This window comes from Eutrigla gurnardus (assembly GCF_963514095.1).
Source record: "Eutrigla gurnardus genome assembly, chromosome: 21".
NCBI classification, from domain to species: domain Eukaryota; kingdom Metazoa; phylum Chordata; class Actinopteri; order Perciformes; family Triglidae; genus Eutrigla; species Eutrigla gurnardus.
In genome coordinates, this window is record NC_139932.1 from 680,945 (window position 1) to 704,462 (window position 23,518).

Genomic DNA, 23,518 nt, shown 5'->3' on the forward strand with positions numbered 1-23,518 from the left:
TCCTCGCCCTGTTCGTCTTGGGGAGTGTGAAAACGAGTAGGCAGTTGAAAGGGCAGCTGGAGTGGCAGTGTTTTCTGGGGTGATCCAGGTCTCTGTGAGGGCCAGGAAGTGGAGAGACTGCAGGGACGCATAGGCTGAAATGGTGTCCGCCTTCTTGACTGCAGACTGGCAGTTCCACAGCCCCCCTAGTACTTAAAGTTCCTTACCGGTGGAGAATGGTGGGTAGCAGAGATTGGATGGGTTACAGCCTCGAGTGAAGGGGTGAAGGGTCTCCGGTGAAATCTTCTCCAGTGTGATGTCCTGACTGGGATAAGACACATGGCTGCGAGGGGTGAGATGTTATACCTACCTCAATGGACGTCCTCGATGGACTCCCACAGATAGGCTCCCTTGTCTTTGTTCAGCTGTCTTGATTCCCACAGATAGACTCCCTTGTCTTTGTTCAGCTGTCTTGACTCCCACAGATAGACTCCCTTGTCTTTGTTCAGCTGTCTTGACTCCCACAGATAGACTCCCTTGTCTTTGTTCAGCTGTCTTGACTCCCACAGATAGACTCCCTTGTCTTTGTTCAGCTGTCTTGACTCCCACAGATAGACTCCCTTGTCTTTGTTCAGCTGTCTTGACTCCCACAGATAGACTCCCTTGTCTTTGTTCAGCTGTCTTCGTTCTGATGGCCAGACGCTGCAGCTGACGCTGTAGTGACAGCCTTTTAAGTGCTCAGTTTACCGCAAATACTGAGTGTGACCCCTCCCTCCAATCAAGTCTATTCACTACACCTGAGCTGGCTCAAACTTAGTTGATTACTCACTTAGCATAGACAGTTTCACTAGGATTTCAACAACAAGCTATCAACACAAGACTAATTGTTACAACTAGCTTTACTCACACAATGCCTAAACCCAAATCTACAATTAGTTTCTGACTTACCAACAAGAGACAAAGCAGCTTCCTTCCTTTCTCCAGACAAAATGTGGTTTGAAGGAGGTTCACTGGCAGTCCTTTAAGCACTGAGTGTGACCCCTCCCTCCAATCAAGTCTATTCACTACACCTGAGCTGGCTCAAACTTAGTTGATTACTCACTTAGCATAGACAGTTTCACTAGGATTTCAACAACAAGCTATCAACACAAGACTAAATGTTACAACTAGCTTTACTCACACAATGCCTAAACCCAAATCTACAATTAGTTTCTGACTTACCAACAAGAGACAAAGCAGCTTCCTTCCTTTCTCCAGACAAAATCTGATATGGTCTATATAAATAATTTCACGTTAAATATTAGACTCACACAGGAAATTTGCTCTACATACTAAATGTGGTGTTTGTTGTCAAAACTAAGAGCCAATCAGCTCTTAGATGAGGTGACAGCCAGGCGTTTCCCATCATGCCCCGGGACTTTGTTTTTAGAGCATGTTAGTGCTCTTTTTTGCTAAAAGAGCAACTGCGGCCCGGGCTCTAAAAACTGTGGCCGCCTTGATCTTGTGAGATTATTGTTGCCCACGTGTTCATGACGTCAGAGCAAGTCGGGATCAAGTCACAAAACTACCCAGCATGCATTGTGCGGCATTCGCAGTTGATCAATTCTGTGCAGGCCGGACTCATCTCCAACGAGCCTATTGTCATGCCCTCTGCCTCCTATGGTCTGTCTGTCTGTCTGTGCTTGATTGCAGGGTTGGAGTCTGGTGTATGGGAGCCAGGTACCACCTTAGGCAGCTGCCAGCAATCACCCAATCACCTGCTCTACTAAGACCCGGCTCAACCTTCCAGACTCGAGACTCGCTGGTGATTCCCACCCGTCATATATACAGTATGCACCATTTACCTATCAATAAGAAGTGCTTTCATCTTAATCCTTGCACTTCAGCATTGCGTCAATTTGTAGAGCAGGTGTATGATTACTTTGCTCCACTCTTACTTCACTTGCCAAAACAATGCTTTTAAGCTTTAAAAAATATTAAAGATATGATTATTATTATTGTATTATATTTTAAACCATCAGGGTGATAGTGAGAAATATACACAGATCTATTATGTTGTTATTCATTCCCATAAGGATCAGAGTAATCTCAGTATCTACCTCACATGTGCAACTACATTTTGTCTGAAGAAAGGAAGGAAGCTGCATTTAATCTGGTTGGTAAATCAGAAAATAATTGTAGATACTAAGTTTAGGCATTCTGTGAGTAGATCTAGTTGTAATATTTAGTCAGGGTCTAGATACCCTGTTGTGTAAATTCTAATGAAGCTGTTGATACTGAGTGGGCAATTACCTAGTTTCACCCATCTCAGCTGTAGTCAGGAGACTTGATTGGAGGGAGGGGCTAAACCTGCAGGAGGTAAACCAAGCACTGAATAGCTTGTCACTACAGCTTCAGGACAGCCGAACGAAGACAGTTGAACAAAGACAAGGCAGTCTATCTGTGGGAGTCTAGACTGTCGAACAAAGACAAGTGAGTCTATCCGTGGGAGTCTAGACTGTCGAACAAAGACGAGGGAGTCTATCAGTGGGAGTCTATCTGTGGGGGTCTAGACTGTCGAACAAAGCCAAGGGAGTCTATCTGTGGGAGTCCATGGAGGAAGTCACAACAACTCAACCACCACCCATCGCAGCCATGTGTCCTATCCAAGTCAGGACATCAAACTGGAGAAGGTTTCTCCAGAGACCCATCGCTCGAGGCTGTAACCTATCCGATCTCTGCTTCCCACCATTCACTACCGGAATGGAACTTGAAGTACTAGGGGGGCTTTGGAACTACCAGCGTATGCTCTCCACCTCCTGGCCCTTACGGAGACCTGGATCATCCCAGAAAACACTGGCACTCCAGTTCCCCCCTCAACTCCCTACTCATTTCCACACTCCCCAAGACGAACAGGTTGAGGAGGAGAAACTGGACTCCTAATCTCACCCAGGTGGTCCTACCAGGTCCTTCCCCTGGACCACCTACCCCGCTCTGCACTTGAATTCCACGCCGTCTCTGTCACCCTTCCTTTCAAGCTCGACATCATAGTGATCTATCGCCCACCCGGTCCTCTCTGTGACTTTAAGATGAGATGGATGCCCTCCTAAGCTGCTCCCCTGATGATGGCACACCACTCGTTGTCCTCGGTGACTTCAACATCCACTCTTCTTCACATTTGACCTCACGCTCTCCCCCTCTCCACCCACCCACTGGGCCCGGAACCAACTTGACCTTGTCTTCACAAGATTCTGTGGCATCTCGGTATTCTCTGTTACCCAGCTCACTGTGTCTGACCACCACTTTGTCACATTCTCTCTCCCCTTGAAGTCCACCACGTCCCTCCCCTCTACGCCTCGAACTGTCTCCACCTCAAATCCCTCTCTCCCTCCGCTCTCTCCTCAACTGTTCCTTCCTCACTACCATCCACAGAACAATTCTCCCTAATGCCAATTGAGGAAGCCTCCTCCATCCTGATGTCATCACTCTCCTCTTCTTTGGACACTCTCTGTCCCATCACCTCAGGACCAGCGTGATCATCTCCCTCCCCTCCCTGGTTGTCCAAATCTCTGTGAACCAACAGATCAGTGTTGCGAGCGGCAGCGAGAAAATGGAAGAAATCAGGCAGGGTGATGACCTTGCTCACTACCACCACCTCCTCTTCACTTCAACTGTTTCGGCAGCTAAATCTGCCTTCTGCCTGTTAAGGATCAACTCTTCTAAATGACATCAGCCCCTCATTCACTCCTTTACCCTACCAGAAAACATCTCCACTAACTCTCAGCTCTGATGGCCTTACCAGCTTCAGCCCTCTCTCCTCTGAAGATGTTCACACACTCCTCTCTCCTATCTCAAACAACATCTTACCATTCCTCACCACCCTGATCAACTCCTCCCTAACCTCAGGTCTCATTCCAGCAGCTTTCAAGACAGCTATAGTTAATCCACTGCTGAAAAAACCCACCCTAGATGCTGCTGACATCCGAAACTACAGACCTGTATCTCTTCTTTCATTCCTCTCTAAAACCCTGGAATGTGCCGCCTACTACTTACTGTCATCCTATCTCTCACAGAACAACCTCCTTGACCCTAATCAATCAGGATTCAGGACTGCTCACTCCACTGAGACGGCCCTCCTCACAGTGACTGAGTCGCTGTGCGATGCCAGAGCCTCATCCCACTCCTCTGTTCTCATTCTCCTTGAACTATCTGCTGCATTCGACACAGTCAACCACCAAATCCTCCTCTCCATCCTGGCTGAACTTGGCATCACTGACTCTGCTTGAACCTGGTTCACATCATACCTGACAAATCGCACCTTTCAGGTCATACGGAATGGCTTTATGTCCAAACTCTGCTCTCTGGAAACGGGTGTCCATCAAGGCTCAGTACTAGGAATACTTCTGTTCTCATTATACACCGGATCACTAGACTCTGTAATCACATGACATGGATTTCTCCTACCATTGTTTTGCAGACAACACCCAGCTGTTCCTCTCTTTTTCCCCAATCTCTGACACTCACATTGCAACTCGCATCTTGGAATGTCTGACAGACATCTCCGTCTGGACAACTGCGCATCACCTCAAGCTTAACCTGCATGAAACCAAACTCCTCTTCATCCCAGGGAAAGACTGCCCTCGCATGGACCTGTCCATCACTGTCCAGGACATCACAGTATTGCCTTTGTCAATTGTGAGGAAACTGGGTGTAATCCTGCCAATTATCCTGCACCCCCAACATCCCTGCTGTGGCCCAATCCTGCATATTTGCACTGTACAACATTCGCAGGATCCAGTCTTTCCTCACAGAGGACACAACGCAACTCCTGGGCCACAATTTGAGCTCCTTAAGTCCGGGAGACGCTATAGAGTCCCACTGGCCAAGGGAGCATTTAGAAAATCTTTTATCCCGAATGCTGTCCACCTTTTCAATGTATCCTAAATGGCACTAGCAATGAACTGCTCTCACTTTCAATATATTTATTGTATGATTAATTGTGTTTTAACTGTTTCCTTATTTAACTGTGTTTTTAATGAAACATGTACCTCTTTTACGGTGAGCCGAAGACAATTTTCCACGGTGGTGGTCAATAAAGTTTTATTGTATTGTATTGTATTGTATATGTTCTTACCTGTAGCACTTTCATCATATCACTGTTGTACTTAAGGTATCCTTGCTGAACAGTTACTACTTTACTCAGATGAGAACCTAACACTTGTTTCTTCTTTTTGATATGTTGTGGTTTCTTTTTTTGACAAATGTACTGATAGTAAGTCGCTTTGGACAAAAGCGTCTGCTAAATGCCCTAAATGTAAATGTGCACCGACATGCATGAGGGACAGTATGTTACTATTGTTACATGCACGCTCTGACGCTCAGAATCCTTCTGTCAATAAACGCTCTTGATGCATAATTGGTTTTCATAACAGCCTCAATCTAAGTCATCATCACTAGTGCTGATGACTCCAACATGTAGCTGGTGTAGAACCTTAAATTACAATATTTGTTCAGTATCCCTGATATGGTCCCTATTTAAAACATGAAGATTGAAGAAAGAAAAATATGTGTCAAATCTGGAGTCTGAAATTTAGCAAAAAGACAAAAAGGTGTTAATTCATGAGGCCATGAGAAGGGGTCAGGTGGGTCATGGAAGATATCCGCCCCCCCCGGTCCCTTAGCTTTCAGAAAATGTTGTCCCATGAACCATATAGTTGAATCGCCCTCCACTATAGAAAATATCATCAAGCATCATCCATTATATCATCCATATCCATCCATATATTAATCTATAGTAGTTTCACCTCTATAAACAATGTGTTATGACATTAATAATCTGACCTGATGCCCCTTGTTGCTCCCTGCAGCGTCCTCCCTCTGATTGGCTGTTACCTCGGTGACGCTGTAGAGCGACAGGTCGTAGGCGTCGACGTGTCCGTCCGAGGGCTGCCAGGAGAAGGAGAGTGAGGTGGTGTTGGAGGTGGTGGTGGTGAGATTACTGACTGCAGCCGGACCTGATACACAGACAGAGAGAGACATTGTTGTCTACCCTTTTTAACATTTGTAAAATCGTATTGATCAATAGTGTCATTGAAGAACAATACAGACCACAAACTCATGACAGCTTGTGTTTTTATCCTCTGAGTCCCATCATGTCTCATCAGAGTATGAAACACAAATGTAAAGAAACAACTGGCAGCAAGTTCATCATGCTAGCTGGTCAGGAAGGAGGCTGAATAACACTCCAAAGTTAGGCTCAATGTCGGCGAGGGACTAGAGGTCGATGATGTTCAGAGGACGGACGTTTTTACTCGATAGACGACTAGAGGCCGAGGATGTTCAGAGGACGGACGTCTTTACTAGATAGATGACTAGAGGCCGGACGTCTTTACTAGATAGATGACTAGAGGCCGAGGACGTTCAGAGGACGGACGTCTTTACTAGATAGACGATTAGAGACCGAGGACGTTCAGAGGATGGACATCTTTACTAGATAGATGACTAGAGGCCGAGGACGTTCATTGGACGGACGTTTTTACTCGATAGACGACTAGGGACCGAGGCCGTTCAGAGGATGGACGTCTTTACTAGATAGATGACTAGAGGCCGAGGACGTTCAGAGGACGGACGTTTTTACTCGATAGACGACTAGGGACCGAGGCCGTTCAGAGAATGGACGTCTTTACTAGATAGATGACTAGAGGCCGACGATGTTCAGAGGACGGACGTCTTTACTAGATAGACGATTAGAGACCGAGGACGTTCAGAGGATGGACGTCTTTACTAGATAGATGACTAGAGGCCGAGGACGTTCAGAGGACGGACGTCTCTACTTGATAGACGACTAGAGACCTAAGATGTTCAGAGGACGGACATCTTTACTAGACAGATGACTTAAGATTGAAGACGTTTAGAGAACAGACGTCTTTACTAGATAGATGACTCGAGGCCGAGGAGGTTCAGAGGACGGACATCTTTACGAGATAGACGACTAGAGGCCGAGGACGTTCAGAGGACGGACGTCTCTACTTGATAGAGGACTAGAGACCTAAGACATTCAGAGGAAGGACGTCTTTGCTAGACATATGACTAAAGATTGAAGACGTTTAGAGAACAGACATCTTTACCCGATAGACGACTAGAGACTGAAGACATTCAGAGGACGGACATCTTTACGAGATAGATGACTAAAGATTGAAAATGTTCATAGGATGGACGTCATTACTAGATAGACGACTAGAGACCGAGGATCTTCAGTAGGCGACTTACGAGTTTGTCCCTCTGCTGTGGCCTCCAGCGATGAGATGCCGTCGCTGAGTGTTGCCACCTTGACTCTGTACCACTTCCCTGGTGTCAGACCCTCCAGTCGCTCGCTCCGACTCTCCACAGAGACCGAGCGGTTGACCAGAATGCTGCCAGCGTTATCCAATAACTGCAGACGGTAGCTGTCGTATACGCCAACAGGCCGCTCCCAGCGCACCGTCAGACTGTGGGTGGTGTGGTCATTAACCGCCTGCAGGGCTGTGACTCTGGCCGGAGCTGAAACACAGTTATCATCAATATTAATTAACTTTTTCTTACATTTAAATCAATCGCCATCATTGTCGTCATCATCATCATCATCATCATCATCATCATCATCATCATCGTCTTACCAGTCCTACCGGTGACTGTGTTGCTATTGTTCAGAGTCCCGCTCAGTGATTGGACAGCAATGCTGTAGATGTGGCCTGGGGTCAGACCCAGGAATTGCAGGGAGGAGACGTGTTTAGGGACGGGGCGAGTCTCAATGAAGACACCATCCTGGAGACAGAAAGAGACAACATATAATCCATGATTCATCACCTCCATCAGTTACATATCCAACCATCCATCAATCCATCCACCCATTATCTATATGTGATATGATGGTGATGTTGGGACTTTGAAATTGTATTGACTCTGGAAATCCTGAGTGTATTCTGGTCCTGCTCAATGTGTTAAGTGTCCTGAGATGACTTCTGTTGTGATATGACACTATAAATTGAATGGAATTTTGAATTGAATATTTACACACAACATCATCCAATCATCCACATTTATCTTTTATTTCTTGGACCCTTTTTAAAATTGTGTAATGTATTTAATATTCTTCCACAGAGGTCTATTTTTAGAAAAATGTTTTATCAAAGCCATGCAGACAACATGCAGCTTTATTTCCTCTCATTGTCCAAATTGTCTCTACATTTATAGACTCCATCATCTTTCTCCTTTATATCCAGCTCTTGAGAAGCAGTGCACAGTGCAATACCAAGCTGTAGGGAAGTACTAGTGCTGCTGGACTCACTGTGGTGGACAAGGAGACAATGTACATATCCAGGTCTCCCTCTCCAGGTGTCCAGGAGACTAGCAGCCCACCAACAGAGTCCGTCAGGCCAGACTGAGGAGCCAGGTGGAGGTTCCCGGCTACACTGGGAACTGAAGAGGAGAGTCTATGTTCAGCAAAAACTGGACCACAGATCTTTAATACAGTTGTCTTGACAGTCTTACCTGTCCGTCCCTCGATGAACTCTGCTCTCTGGTTTGGTCCGCTGAATGTCGACACCACAATCTTATAAAGACGCCCAGGGGTCAGAGACGTCAGCCGGTGACACTGCACCTCGCTGCCCAACGTGACCGGAGGGAAGACGCGAGTGTCGTTGAAGAGCAGAGTCACCTGTAGACGAGCGGTCGGAAACAACAACAAAATCTCAGACGCTGCAATCATCATTGAAAGGATTTCTCCTCAGAATTATTGAAAGGTCATTCAAAACAGTAAATGCCTTTAAAGTTGACTAAATACAACATAATTTAGGCAGCAGAGATGGAAATTTATTTATGTAAAAATATGAATCATAAGTGGATTTATGTGTTGGTTGTTGGTAGGTTTCTTTTTCTCACACTTAAACAAATGTATGCAGTTTAAAACAAGTGTTTAATAAGCCGTGTTTAGTTTGATTGCATCTTTGGGAGGAAAATCAAAACATGTTTCAACTTAAACTCCCATCCATCCATCCATCCATCCATCCATCCATCCATCATTAACCACTTATCCTGTATTCAGGGTGGCGGGGGGGCGAAGGCAGGGTACACCATGGACAGGTCGCCACTCTATCACGACATGTAGAGACGGACAAGTAACCAGTCTATAACAGGACTGACATGTCGACACAGACAAGTAACCAGTCTATCACAGGGCTGACATGTAGAGACAGACAGCAGTCTATGACAGGGCTGACATGTAGAGACAGACAGGTAACCAGTGTTTTATTCATTTGGATGATATACTCTGCTTGCGTTGGAATATGATAATCATGCATTAAAGGAACAAATTATGCAAGATATACTCATGCATTAATCAAACACAATAATTTATTAAAGGAGCAAAACATAATTTTATGTGTATTAATCAAGCATCATAATCATATATTAAAGGAACATAAAAAATAAGCTTATACTCTTACTTATTTAATCTTACATTTGTTGTATTGTTATTGTAGTGTTTACTTGCATCAATAGCGCTCCCTTCCTGAGTGAGGACAACTACTGAGTGTGGGAACCATGATAGGCCCGGTTCACAACAATATGTTGCCAGGTCAAGACCATCGGCCTGAGAACACAGGATTTGGGGATCACAAGCTACCATAAAAGGGATGACGGAGACGCTTGCTTAATAAAACTGCCATTTGCTACTTGTAGAAAAACAACTCCTTATAGGATGATTTTGGACGGATGATGATAGAAGCAAACTGTCAAATGGGTTGGTTAATAACGTGTATGTATGCAAGATTTGTTAAGTTTCAGGTTACACCCCGATTAAGCAAGGATGGAGTCAGATAAGAGGAAGGAATCAAAAGAGAAACAGCCAATCCGAGAGGACGACACCCCGCTTGTACAATTTAATATTCAAGATTGTATAAAAGAAAATTGTCAGACTTCCTGAACTGCCAAACTTTGTTGTTCATCAGGGAAACATAGACAGACCCAGAGCTCTGTAACTTGTGCAACTTTGCTGTTTCTTCAATAAAGCTGATTTAGAACCTAAATAGCTGCTCCTATTGCTTCATTTTGAACACAACACAACACCAGTCTGGCACAGGACTGACATGTAGAGACAGACAGGTAGCCAGTCTATCACAGGGCTGACATGTAGAGACAGACAGATAACCAGTCTATCACAGGTGTGACATGTAGAGACAGACAGGTAACCAGACTATCACAGGGCTGACATGTAGAGACAGACAGGTCCCCATCCTGCATATCTTTGGACTGTGGGAGGACCCAGAGAGAACCCATGCTAACACAGGGAGAACATGCAAACTACACACAGCCCTGGTCATATCACAATTCAAGAAAATATAAATATTAATAAATTAAAAAAAATATATAAACTATGTCTCTCAGGATGGAGGCTTGTTGTCCATCCATCTATTGTCTACCACTTATCCTGTATTCAGGGTCGCGGGGGTGCTGGAGCCGATCCCAGCTGTCAATGGGCGAAGGCCGGCTACACCTTGACAGGTAACCAGTCTATCAAAGGGCTGGCATGTAGAGACAGACAACCATTCACGCTCAAATTCACACCTACTGGCAATTTAGAGTCATCAATGAACTGAACCCCATCCTGCATGTCTTTGGACTGTGGGAGGAAGCCGGAGAGCTCCACACAGAAGGAGCCCAAAACGGACCCGGGAATCGACCGTCTCGCTGTGAGGCGACAGTGCTACCCAAAACACCACCATGCAGCACGGCTTGTTGTTTGTTTTTATATTTTTATGTTATGATTATTATTTGTGTTTATGTGATAAAAACATTAAATTAATTAGTTATAGAAAGGGGTAGGACATTATAAATATAGTATTTACTTCTGCCTACTCCTTTTCAGACATATCATATTTATTTATTTAGATTATATTTTTGATGTTTATGTTTATTGTTAATTTTCTCAGTTTTTCTTGTTTTGTTTTTGAATGTTTAATACAATTTGAAATATATTATAGCAGTGGTGCAACCAGTTTTTAGGATTTTGTTGACTTGTGTGAAGCTGCATTAATCAATATTTGACATATTAATTAATTAATAATTAATATTTTTTACATATATTACAGCTTTTCTCAATTCCTTGAAACAGTGTTAACATTCTCAAAACCTGAGGTGCATTTGCCTGAACAGCTTCTATGATCCAACATATCACCATAACTCACTTGCAAAAGATTCTAATTCAACGTAATGAAGTCATGCTTCAAAACAAAGTTATTATCTCATATAAAAAAAATCACTGCCCTCAAAATGAAAAGTTCCTTTGGCATCATGTAAACAATGGTGGTCAGAATGTTTAGATGTTTTTCAGGATGGCAGTGGAGCCTGGAAATGTTCCTTATATCCACTTTTTTTGTCATACCCTTCCTGCAATTGTTGGAAGGACTTTAATGTGGCACCCAGATATATCTCATGATTTTTTGTAATACCAGCAGCCTTCCAATCTCTGAGCCCCACATCTGTGCAAGTACATTCAAATTCAGGATTATGAGTATTAGGCACTAAACATGAATATAAGTCCAAAGTAGTTGCATGTAGAATTCAAGGCTTTAGATACGTTTCTATCTGAAATTGTCTGTCATTTCAATATTCAACTTCAAGGAAAGTCTAGTAATGATACAGGTATCCGTATCCGTCTGCCATTCTGTAGCACATCTCAGTTGTGAAAACCAGTGGTAACATATTTGGGAGGGCTAACAAGTACTGCTGCTAGCCATGTTGGGGCCCTAAGCATAATTCCTTTATGATTCCCCCCGTGCGACTTTACCGTTGAGCCGGAGCTGAAGTCGGGGCTGCAGCTGGTCTGAGCGGCGTGCGAGGGCCAAACTGGGCTATACCATTGAGTGATGGGTACACATTTTTTTAACAAAAAACGACGGGCCTAACTAATTCATATATTCTTTGCAATTTAATAATGTAGTAATCATCATGACATTTTTTGTTAATCAATCTTAATTTTGGAGGCCCCCGCCAGGTAGTTGGGGCCCTACACGCTATCCGTACTCTGCGCAGCGGCCCTGGGCTAAGCCTTTTTTTATAGGGGATTGAAGTTTTTGTAAGTTTATTCTTGGACACTTATTTTTCCAAACAAATCTTCAAATTGCATTATGTATTGTAGCATCTGTATTGGGTATGATAAGCAAGGCAGGACATTGATTTTAATAATTGTTATCCGGCCTAATAAGGACATTGGTAGCTTCATTCACCTCTGAAGATCTGATTTAATTTTATTAACAAGGGGTAATACATTTAATTGAATCACATCAGAGAGATTTGATGGGAAGAAAACTCCCAGATATTTAAATCCCTTGTTGGTCATCTTAAAGGGCAAATACTCTGATAGATCCAGGGTACTGCCTGTTCCAAGTGGAAAAGCCAAGGACTTAACATAATTTATCTTACACCCAGAAAACCTACCAAATTTATTTAAAACTAGAATTGATTTAGATGGATCAATCATGAATAAAAGCACATCATCTGTGTATAATGAAATGTTATGTGTTCTAGCAGTGGTTTCAATAACCTTCCCCTGTTCGCTTGCTCGAATAGTTTCAGCAAGAGGCTCTATAATCAAAGCAAAAAGTAAAGGGGAGAGAGGGCAACCTTGTTTTGCACCTCTCTCTAATGGAAATACCAGATATGTCAAGCCATTAACAGATACAGCAGCTTGTGGAGTCTTGTACAGTTATTTGACCCAATCAGTAAAAAAATTCACCAAAATAAAATTAATTAAGTGCTGTAAATAAATACTTCCATTCTACTTGGTTGTAGGAGCAACGGCTTCAAGATTCTCGGATTTGACTTCTTACTGAACAAAAGATGAACTATTCACTCCTGGATAACAGAGATGATGCAGACGAATGTCTCCTCACACCAGATGAGATAACATTCTGGACCGACCTGGATGGAATGTGAGGCCTCTTTATGGCTCGGTTAGAGGGTTTATGAACCTAAATCAGTTTTTTTACTCAAGCGCATCGTGGCCTAGGCCTTTATTGGAAGGAGGCCAGAATTAGAGACAGGCCCCTATTTCTATTTCTATTATTTGAGCAAAACTACCAGTAGAATAAATAAAAATGAGATTTTGTGTCTATTTGAACCTATAAAATACTAGGTGCTCCGCAGCTGCCATATTACAGTAAACAACGTTTACCGCTTGCCAGTATCAGGCTGCACCTGATTGGACGATCGCTTTCACAGCTGTCCTGTCTGCTCCCGGATTTCAAACCGACCAACATGGCGGCTCGTTTGGAAACTTTCTCTTATTTTACAACAATAGTTCACCGAAATGTGTTACTGAAAACATTTTAGGCAAGAAATAATCTATGCAGTTGCTGAATCTGTCTTTATTTTAGATCGACAACGGTCAGTTTAAAAGATTTTCAAGAGCTTGCGGGAGGCGGCGGCGCACTGTCTCTCGACACTCGCCGTGAGCCGAATGCATTGCAGGGCTTCTTACATACCGTGAATCCTCTAATATAGCTTCAGCCAAAATCTCTGTGACGCAAAGGCATTGCATGGCTGACAATGAATGGGAAGCGTGGAAATAACGCTGCCTGTGGACACTTGCCCCGGCCTCCATTAGAGACCGGCCGTTATTTACCTCTGCCGACAGCGAGACCGGCCAATGTTAGAGACTGGCCAGTAGTGAAATACAGGCCAGTATTAGAGGATTTACAGTAGTTCACGTAGTTTACATACTTCGCTACATGGTCAAATGCTTTTCAGCATCTAAACTAACTATTACTGCATTGTCTTTGTTGTACCCCACATACTGCATAATGCCAAGCAATCATCGAACGTTTGTGTTAGACTGGCGATTTGTAACAAATCCGGTTTGATCAGTACCCACTAACTTGGGCAATATTAAATTAAGATGTGTCACCAATATATTGGCCAATATTTTTGTTTTTATATTTTGGATTAATAAAGGCCTATATGGTGAAGGAGTCTCTGGGTCTTTTTCTTACTTTCAGGAGAGGTGTATACCGATTTACAGTTTTTATCTTTTATTTTAGAGATTGCTTTGCTCTTTATTTGTTGTTTATTAGATTAGACAAATAGTGGCCTGGTTTATTGGCATATGCATATACACTATATTGCCAAAAGTATTCACTCACCCATCCAAATAATTGAAATCAGGTGTTCCAATCACTTCCATGGCCACAGGTGTATAAAAGCAAGCACCGAGGTATGCAGACTGTTTCTACAAACATTTGTGAAGGAATGGGTCGCTCTTAGGAGCTCAGTGAATTCCAGCATGGTACTGTGATAGGATGCCACCTGTGCAACAAGTCCAGTCATGAAATGTCCTAAATATTCCACAGTCAACTGTCAGTGGGAATATAACAAAGTGGAAGCGATTGGGAACGACAGCAACTCAGCCAAGAAGTAGTAGGCTACGTAAAATGACGGAGCGGGGTCGCATAGTGCACAGAGGTTGCCAACTTTCTGCAGAGTCAATCGCTACAGACCTCCAAACTTCATGTGGCCTTCAGATTAGCTCAAGAACAGTGTGTAGAGAGCTTCATGGAATGGGTTTCCATGGCCGAGCAGTTGCATCCAAGCCATACATCAGCAAGTGCAATGCAAAGCATCCGATGCAGTGGTGTAAAGCACGCCGCCACTGGACTCTAGAGCAGTGAAGACACGTTCTCTGGAGGGACCAATCACGCTTCTTGTTACGTTCACTATGTTATGGGGTTATGTTCACTACGTCACGGGTGGTCAACAGCAATGTAACGCAGGTGAGGTGAAAGCGGGAGGTTCACTTACCTGATTGAAGCGCGGGCCAGTCAATAGTTGATGCGTGGACCAGTAAAATCCCAAAGCAGCGTGTTTGAATCTAGTGCACAGGCACGTTGACTATGGGCACAGGATATAAACAGGAGCTAGCACTAGTTTTGGAATGTTGTCTCATCAGGAGAGATGCGCCACCGGTAAGCTGCTGTTTCTGTCCATTGAGCCGTGGTTTAAGTTTGTTTGTCTGTTTACGCTGCCGCTGTGTATGTGCACGGTTTTTATGCTTGATAACTTGGTTATTTGTTTACTTTGGTCACGCTGATAAAACACTGTTTGCGGTCTGATGTTTAACGTTGTCTGCTTTATAGTATCCGAAGCTATATCCCTGTAAATGTTTGAAGTTCTAGCGTCTTCACTTTCACAAGAGTATACTTCCTGGTTGTGGTGCAGGCTGGGTAATGTAGTTAATCGCTTTGAATAGGTAATGGTTTGCTATGCTCAGCGTTGCTACTTAAAACTACACTTACTGTTTTGCACTATAGGCCAATATACTGAGAGCACTTTTGTGGATTGGACTATTGGTTTAATGTGTAGCATTGACATGTATTTACATTTGGTTTAAGTAATTGACTTGGCTAATTTGTGGCAATGCAATGTGGCTTGTGTGTGGCAGTGCAATGTTAAATGTATGTTTAATGTGCAATGTTGCTTGTGTGGGGAACTGCTGCATTTCTGCATTTGTTGCACATTCAGTTTAAACACTAATTATATTATACTATACTATATTATATATTATACTATATTATTATAACACTTAATACTGACTATATTGTAATTTATATTTGTATATTATTCAGAATGTATAGTATATTATGTATGTGGCTACCAATATTGTTGTTTACACCGTAGCTTTTCTATTCTACAGGTTTATAACCTCTTATTTGTGGACTAAAACAACTGTATGAAGAAAATCAAACAAAGTAAATAAAAAACCATGAGTTAAAACAACGTGTCCTCTCCTGGCGCCCCGTTCGGTTGGGAGAATCTTAAAAGAACCGAACAGTGGATTGAGTGCAGCAAAAATAGCCACGGACTGCTTCATTAAGGAAGCTCAATCAACCCAGGATCAGCTGGCCTCTCACTTCTGCGACTGACTCCAAGTTTACCACTAATCAAACTGCCCGTTGATCAAGGATAAAGGAGCGTGTATACACATTGGCAGGGACAGTTCTCCAGTCAACACAAAGGGAGTAACAATGGCAGAATTGGAGAAGCTTAAAAGTGTGCGATCAAGAGCACAGGCTTCATTCACCAAAAGGACCCATACTCTCACCATACCGGGACTCTTGGAATCGACTGAAATTCTCAGGGAATGGAAGATTTTCAAGACAGACTTTTCCAAAGTCACAGATGCGGGACATGAGTATGCTGAGGGAGCCCTGGGTAGCCCTGAGGGAGTCAACGGATGAAGAGGTCATAGCATCTGCAGACCAAATTGATGCAAAGACAGCAGAGTGTGAGAACAAGTTCCTTGAGGTAAAAAAAGCCGCCCAGGAAATTTTTTGGACCAGCTACGCAGAGGAGGCGTTTTTCAAGCAGGCCAAAACGGCTGAGTCGGCCATCACTCAGGCAGAGAAAGACGAAGTTAACCCTCTGAAGTAAATCAAAGATCGCAGGCTGAGGAATAGAGGTCTTGAAAGAGAGGTCACTGAACTCGGAGAAATGCTGGTAGAGTGGGAGGAGTTGGTTCCTGGTTCGAAGGTCATAGATCTCAGGACACGCCGCAAGGCACTAAAGAAGAGGGTCCTGGCATTGTCTGACATACTGGAAGAGGATGAAGTAGACCAAGTAAAGGGTAGAAAAAGAAAACCCTCTCTCCCTGACATGTTGGCCGATCTCAAGCTGAAGCCCAAAATGAACATGGGGGCATCGAACATGCCAACCCGGCCAACTCTCACGGCAAATCAGCCCGATGACCCCAAGAAACTCTGATCTCAAGCCTCAAATCAGTCTTGAAAGAGCACGGCTACCCACTTTCTCTGGTGACATGAGGGACTATTACCGCTGGAAGACTGAGTGGGAGGACCTGCAAGAATTGGGTAACCCACATGGTGCGGAATGTATAAAAATGTTCTACTTATTAAATAGTCTCCACGAAAAGGTCAAGAAGGATCTCGTCCTATCTAGCTGTGGATCCGCTGATGAGATATTCTGGCTGCTGGGAAGCAAATACGGGAACAAAGCGAAAATAGTCCTAATGATCACCAACGAGGTCCAGTCTCTTCCCCCCGTCAAAGGAAACAATCCCAGAAGAACCATTGAATTGATCCAGGCTGTGGAAAGTATACTCAAGAGGGAGTGGATTATGCACAAAACTGACCGGGCAAACAGGTTCTCTCCACTGCAAAACTTTGATTGCCTCCTGAGATTCTTGAAGAAGCATGAGGAGATTCTTGAAGAGTTGGATCAGTTGGAGCCAAGCCCTGCAGACCCTGTGAAAAAGGGTGCTGCAGACTACCCAGATAAGAGAGGGAGGAAGGCTTTCACTAAGTCCACAGCAGGTCAGAAGGACGACCATCCCAGCTGCACTGTCTGTGAAGATGACTCCCATGCCGGCAAGCTATTTGTGTGCAAGGTCTTCAGAGAGCAAGATCTCTCAAGTAAAAGGGCCCATTTGAAGAAGCTAGGGTTGTGCTACAAGTGTTTGCGGCCCCACCCCAAGGATGGGAAAGGATGCACACCGAGATACCTCAAAAGCAAAAGCAGACTGTCGGAGAGGAAGGGTGTCGGACCACAATTACCTTCTGTGTCCTAAGCCACCGACTCCAAAGAAGGACAGCAGCAGTGAGGAGTAGAGCACTGTAAAAATTGGAGGAAAGAAACTTGGCCTAACCAACAAACAAGAGGAGTTTCTGGCAGAGCTTACTCCAGAACAAAGAGAGAAATATAAGAACGCATTCTCAAACAAAATATCCTCAACTGTATGCGCCAAGGCTGGAGATGGACTGCAAGAACATCCAGTGGTGATGATGCTGATGGAAGTAACGACAAACTCGGGTTGCCTTATTGGCGCCCTAATCGACCTCGCATCTGACACCAATTATATCACCAACAAAGCAGCCGATCGCCTTGGACTATGCGGTGAGAACATCAAGCTTATTGTCCATGGAGTCAGGGGATGAAGAAAACTGTCCTGACCAAAAGATATTCACTGTGGCTGAAGGTGAAGACATCCAAGGGAAAAGTGGCAGAGCATAGAATTCTCTGCTATGGCCTGGAAAACATTGCGGGGGTGACCCAACCAGTCACTGCCAAACAACTGCAGAAGTTCTTTCCCAATGTACCCAGAGATGAACTGATTCGCCCCACAAAGATTGACCTCCTCACCAGTCACCGGGAAGGTCGTCTTGTTCCCCAGCCAATCAAGATTGCGGGAGACCTCATCCTCTGGGACGGCCCGCTGGGAAAGACTATCGGGGAGCCCATCATGATTTCATAGTCAGCTGGCCTGGCTGTGTACCGCTCTGAAACTCACCTTGCGAGGACCATGAGATCAGCCGTGATGGCGTATAAAGAGACCATCATACCTCAAGAAGAGGAAGGAAATGCGTTTGTCCGGAGCACCGCAACCACCAACAAAGAGGTCTTCGAGTGGTTCAGGTGGGACAGCATCGGAGCAGCGTGCAGTCCTTAATGTGGCGGCTGCAAGTGTGGCAGGTGCCCCCCTGGAGGAAAATAAATTACCCTCAAGGAAGAGCGGGATCTGGAAAAGATAAAAGAATGCCTAACATACGTGCTGGCCGACAAACACAGCAACTCCCCCCACTGGGACACAGCGTATCCCTAGAAGGCAGACCTCACAACACTGCCAGACAATCAGCAGGCAGTGGAGGCAACCTTCAGAAACACTGAGAAACATCTGGAGAAGGAACCTGTGTGGAAGGCTGCATACAAAGAACAAATACATGAAATGGTCTCAAGAGGAGCTGCTGCAAAACTCACAAGGGAGGAAATCAACAGCTGGGAAGGACCTAAATGGTAAATCAGCCATCTGGTTGCACCAAACCGTCACTCCTCCTCAACCCCTGTGAGAATAGTGTGGAACAGTAGCCAAGAGTTCCGAGGCAAAAGTCTCAATGATCTGCTTCACAAGGGTCCCAATGTCCTCAATCCCATCAGAGGTGTCCTTCTGAGGTTCAGGAGTGGACTCCATGCCGCACTGGGTGACGTAAAAAGGATGTATAACTCAGTGTGGCTGAAAGATGAAGTCCACCTCCACAGCTATTTCTGGAGAGATAACCCTGAGGACGACATTGAGGTGTTTGCAGTTGTCAGAGTCAATATCGGTGATAAACCCGCAGGATGTATCGCCCAAGTTGCCATGAAGGAGACGGCCAACCTTCCTCAGTTTGCTGATATGATTGAAGAACAGCAAGCTCTGACTGAGGCCAGCTATGTGGATGACATCCTGACCTCACATGATGACCTCAAGATGCTGGAAAAGATCACCAAAGGGGTGGAGGAGATTTTGAAAGCGGGAGGCTTCTTCCTAAAACTGTGGGTCCTGTCACGCCAAAGTGGAAGGAGTGGAACCCCTGCTGAAACAACTGCTGATTCTAGTGCAGAAACAACTGTACCCAGGACTCTGGTACTGCCCAACCAAATTCATGATGGAGAGAACAAAGCACTCAGGGTCGGCTACGAACCTGAGACGGACAAGCTTCGGTTGCTGACATCTATCAACTTCTCTAAGAAAAGAGGGAAAATGAGGACAGGACTTAATCTGAGCATGGAGAATGTTAGGGAAGGAACACCAACTCCCCTTACCCGACGCATACTTCTCAGCCAGATTGCTGCATTGTACGACCCGATTGGTCTTGCCTCACCAGCCAAACAGAAGGGAGTGATGTTGGTACGAGAATCATTTCAGGAAGCTGGCAAGGACAACCCATCTAAAGACACATGGGATGCCCCTCTCTCACCGAAACTTTGAGAAGCCGCAATAATGCTCTTTGAAGAATACGTGAGACTTGGCCAGGTCAGGTTTGAGGGAAGTCTCACGCCACCTGGAGCAATAGGCCCACCAACAGGGATCACATTCTCAGATGGAAGTGAATCCTCCTATGGAGCTGTGCTCTACTTGCGGTGGGAAACCCGGGACAAAGTTGGTGGAATCCAAGGCTAAACTCACTCCTCTCGACCAAAAGGGAGATGTGATCAAAGTGGAACTATGTGGTGCGGTCTTTGCCACCCGCCTAAAACGTACTTTGAGAAGCACTGCCACATTAATGTTAAACAATGGATTCACTTTGTTGACAGCCAAACAATCCTGGCAGCCATCCAAAAGAACAGCTACGGCTACCAGACCTTTTTCAGTAATCGAATCGGACAGATTCAGAAAGCTGGACAAGTGGAAGATTGGAGGTGGATTGAAGGCAAACAAAACATTGCTGATATACTCACCAGAGGTACAACTCCTGAGGAAATTAATGAAGGGTCAGAGTGGCAGCAAGGCCCCGAGTTCCTGAAATTGCCCGAGACTGACTGGCCTATGAAGATGGCCAGTGAAATTACACCCTCTGCTGCTTAAGATGTGGGAAAACTTCAGCGGAAAGCCTTCTTAGCAGTGGTCACCAGGTCCCAGTCAAAAGGAAGAACTGGCCCCTAGGGCCTAACATCAAGGCAGAACTCAAGCATGAAGGAGCCAACGGTAGACAGCCCTCACCAGCTGTCCCGGGTGCAACATCAGTGGCAGACAGACAGAGAGAAGGCCCTGGGTAATTGGACTGGTGCGCCTTGTGGAACCTCAACGCTTCAGTTCACTGTCCAAGCTGTGTGGTTCCATAGCCTGGACTCGACAGGCTGCAGAAACCTGGCTGAGAAGACGCCAGGCACCAGACTCATCAAAGTGGGAGGCAAACCGCTCTATCCTGTCTATTGAGGAAAGGACGAATCCAGTCCTGGAAAGAAGATGGAACAGCTGTTCCTCTTATCCCATTTAATTCATGGCTTGCAACCCTGCTGTCAAGAGAAGCCCATGACAAGAACCATGAAGGTGCTGCTGCCACACTTCTGCGCAACAGGAAGCATGGATTGTGCAAGGTCAGAGAATGGTAAAGAAAGTAGTAAACGACTGCATTACATGCCGCAAACTGAAAGGAAAGATGTCCCAGCAGATGATGAGCGATCTGCCGCCAGAACGCTCACAGCGTGCCAACACTTGATTTCTTCGGCCCCTTCGAAATCAAGGATGCTGTCAAGAAAAGAACAGGAAAAATGGTGTGGGGCATAGTCTTCTGTTGCATGGCATCAAGGGCAGTTCATGTGGACCTTGTTGACGACCAATCATCTGAAAGCTTTCTACAAGCTCACTCTCGCTTTGTAGCATTGAGAGGCCATCCTAGAAAATTGTGGTCAGATAGGGGAACCAATTTCATTGGAGCTAAACCTGCCCTACAAGACTTGCATAGGTACTTAGCTACCTTACTCATCCATAGAGGACAAAGCCGCCAAGAATGGGACAGACTGGGTATGGAACTTTCATCCGGCTGACGCATCTCATTGCAACAGGGCTGCGGAAGCTGCAGTTAAGCTCATAAAGAGGGCTCTCACTAGCCTCGGAGGGACGACAAGCTCACTCATCTGGGGTGAACTCCAAACCCTCTTCTACCAGGCAGCTAACCTCACCAATGAAAGGCCGATTGATGCCAGGGCACAAGAACAAAAAGACTTTGTAGAGTATCTGACCCCCAACACTCTGCTCCTCGGAAGGACCAGGCAAGGAGGAGATACAGGAAGAATTGACTTGTGCACCCATCCCTGGCACCGTCTCAGAGCCATCCAAATTGGTGTGGATATGTTCTGGAAGAAGTGGAATGAACTTGCCGGACCTAACCTATTCGTTCGGCCGAAGTGGCACCAGACCCAAAGGAATGTAGCTATCAGATACATTGTTTGGATTGCCGATCAAAACACACTGCGAAGGCAATTCCGGCTCGGACGGATCCAGGCCGTGCACCCTGACAAGAAAGGACTTGTGAGAGACGCAGATGTTAAGACGTGTGCAGGCCTCCCTGCCTCCCTAATAGTTGGGCAACTTAAGAGGAACCCTCAGCAGCTGATGGCAGTCATCCTACAGAGAGACGTGAGGAGACTGGTAGTCCTCATCCCTGTGGAAGACCAGTGACTCTTTGACCTCGTCTCATCGGCCATCAGTTCTGCAGGTGCTGCCCAAGCACCCAAACCCCCCGATCCTGAAGGCATTACCTTAGGATGTCATTTCCTGTCAGAGGAGGTGCCCGAACAGTGACAACGGCATCCTATTCTTCATGATCCAAAAAAAAAATAAGGAAATTCTATTGTGGGGAATTTTTTTTTTTATATTTTATGTGGTGTAATGTAATGTTTTGTCTGTGACCGCCTTGAATCGCATGATCAGTCGGTCAAGTGGGAGGTGTTACGTTATGGGGTTATGTTCACTACGTCACGGGTGTTCAACAGCAATGTAACGCAGGTGAGGTGAAAGCGGGAGGTTCACTTACCTGATTGAAGTGTGGGCCAGTCAATAGTTGAAGTCCCAAAGCAGCGTGTTTGAATCTAGTGCACGGGCACGTTGACTACGGGCACAGGCTATAAACGGGAGCACTAGTTTTGGAATGTTGTCTCATCAGGAGAGATGCGCCACCGGTAAGCTGCTGTTTCTGTCCATTGAGCCGCGGTTTAAGTTTGTTTGTCTGTTTACGCTACCGCTGTGCTGCTGCTGTGCTGCCGCTGTGTATGTGCGCGGTTTGTATGCTTGATAACTTGGTTATTGGTTACTTTGGTTACGCTGATAAAACACTGTTTAACGTTGTCTGCTTGATAGTATCCGAAGCTATATCCTTGTAAATGTTTGAAGTTCTAGCGCCTTCACTGTCACACGAGTATACTTCCTGGTTGCGGTGAAGGCTGGGTAATGTAGTTAATCGCTTTGAATAGGTAATGGTTTGCTATGCTCAGCGTTGCTACTTAAAACTACACTTACTGTTTTGCACTATAAGCCAATATACGGAGAGCACTTTTGTGGATTGGGCTATTAGTTTAATGTGTAGCATTGACATTGATTTACAATTTACAATGACAATTTATGGTTTAAGTAATTGACTTGGCTAATTTGTGGCAATGCAATGTGGCTTGTGTGTGGCAGTGCAATGTATAATGTATGTTTAATGTGCAGTGTTGCTTGTGTGGGGAACTGTTGCATTTCTGCAATTGTTGCACATTCAGTTTAAACACTAATTATATTATACTATACTATATTATATATTATACTATATTATTATAACACTAAATACTGACTATATTGTAATTTATATTTGTATATTATTCATGTATGTGGCTATCAATATTGTTGTTTACACCGTAGCCTTTCTATTCTACAAGTTTATAACCTGTTATTAAACAACTGCATGAAGAAAATCAAACAAAGTAAATAAAAAACCACGAGTTAAAACAACGTGTCCTCTCCTGGCGCCCCGTTCGCTGGGGAGAATCTTAAAAGAACCGAACAATCTGATGGACGAGTCTGGGTTTGGCGGTTGCCATGAGAACGTAACTTGTCTGACTGCATTGTGCCATAGGTAAAATTTGGTGGAGGGGGGATTATGGTGTGGGGTTGTTTTTCAGGGGCTGGGCTTGGCCCCTTAGTTCCAGTGAAAGGATCTCTGAATGCTTCAGCATACCAAGAGATGTTGGACAATTCCATGCTCCCTACTTTGTGGGA

General features: G+C 44.9%; 1 protein-coding gene across 3 annotated transcripts in view; it reads right to left on the minus strand.

Moving 5' to 3' along the window:
- ptprb (protein tyrosine phosphatase receptor type b) overlaps window positions 1-23,518 on the minus strand; it is a 138,125-nt gene that overhangs the window by 52,403 nt on the left and 62,204 nt on the right. For all 3 annotated transcript variants that reach the window (XM_084038457.1, XM_084038458.1, XM_084038456.1), the window contains exons 15-19: window positions 8,488-8,653; window positions 8,285-8,415; window positions 7,614-7,761; window positions 7,228-7,497; window positions 5,800-5,972 (exon numbers count right to left, since the gene is read on the minus strand). In XM_084038457.1, coding sequence (XP_083894583.1) covers window positions 5,800-5,972; window positions 7,228-7,497; window positions 7,614-7,761; window positions 8,285-8,415; window positions 8,488-8,653 — 888 coding nt within the window. The remainder of the gene's footprint in view (window positions 1-5,799; window positions 5,973-7,227; window positions 7,498-7,613; window positions 7,762-8,284; window positions 8,416-8,487; window positions 8,654-23,518) is intronic.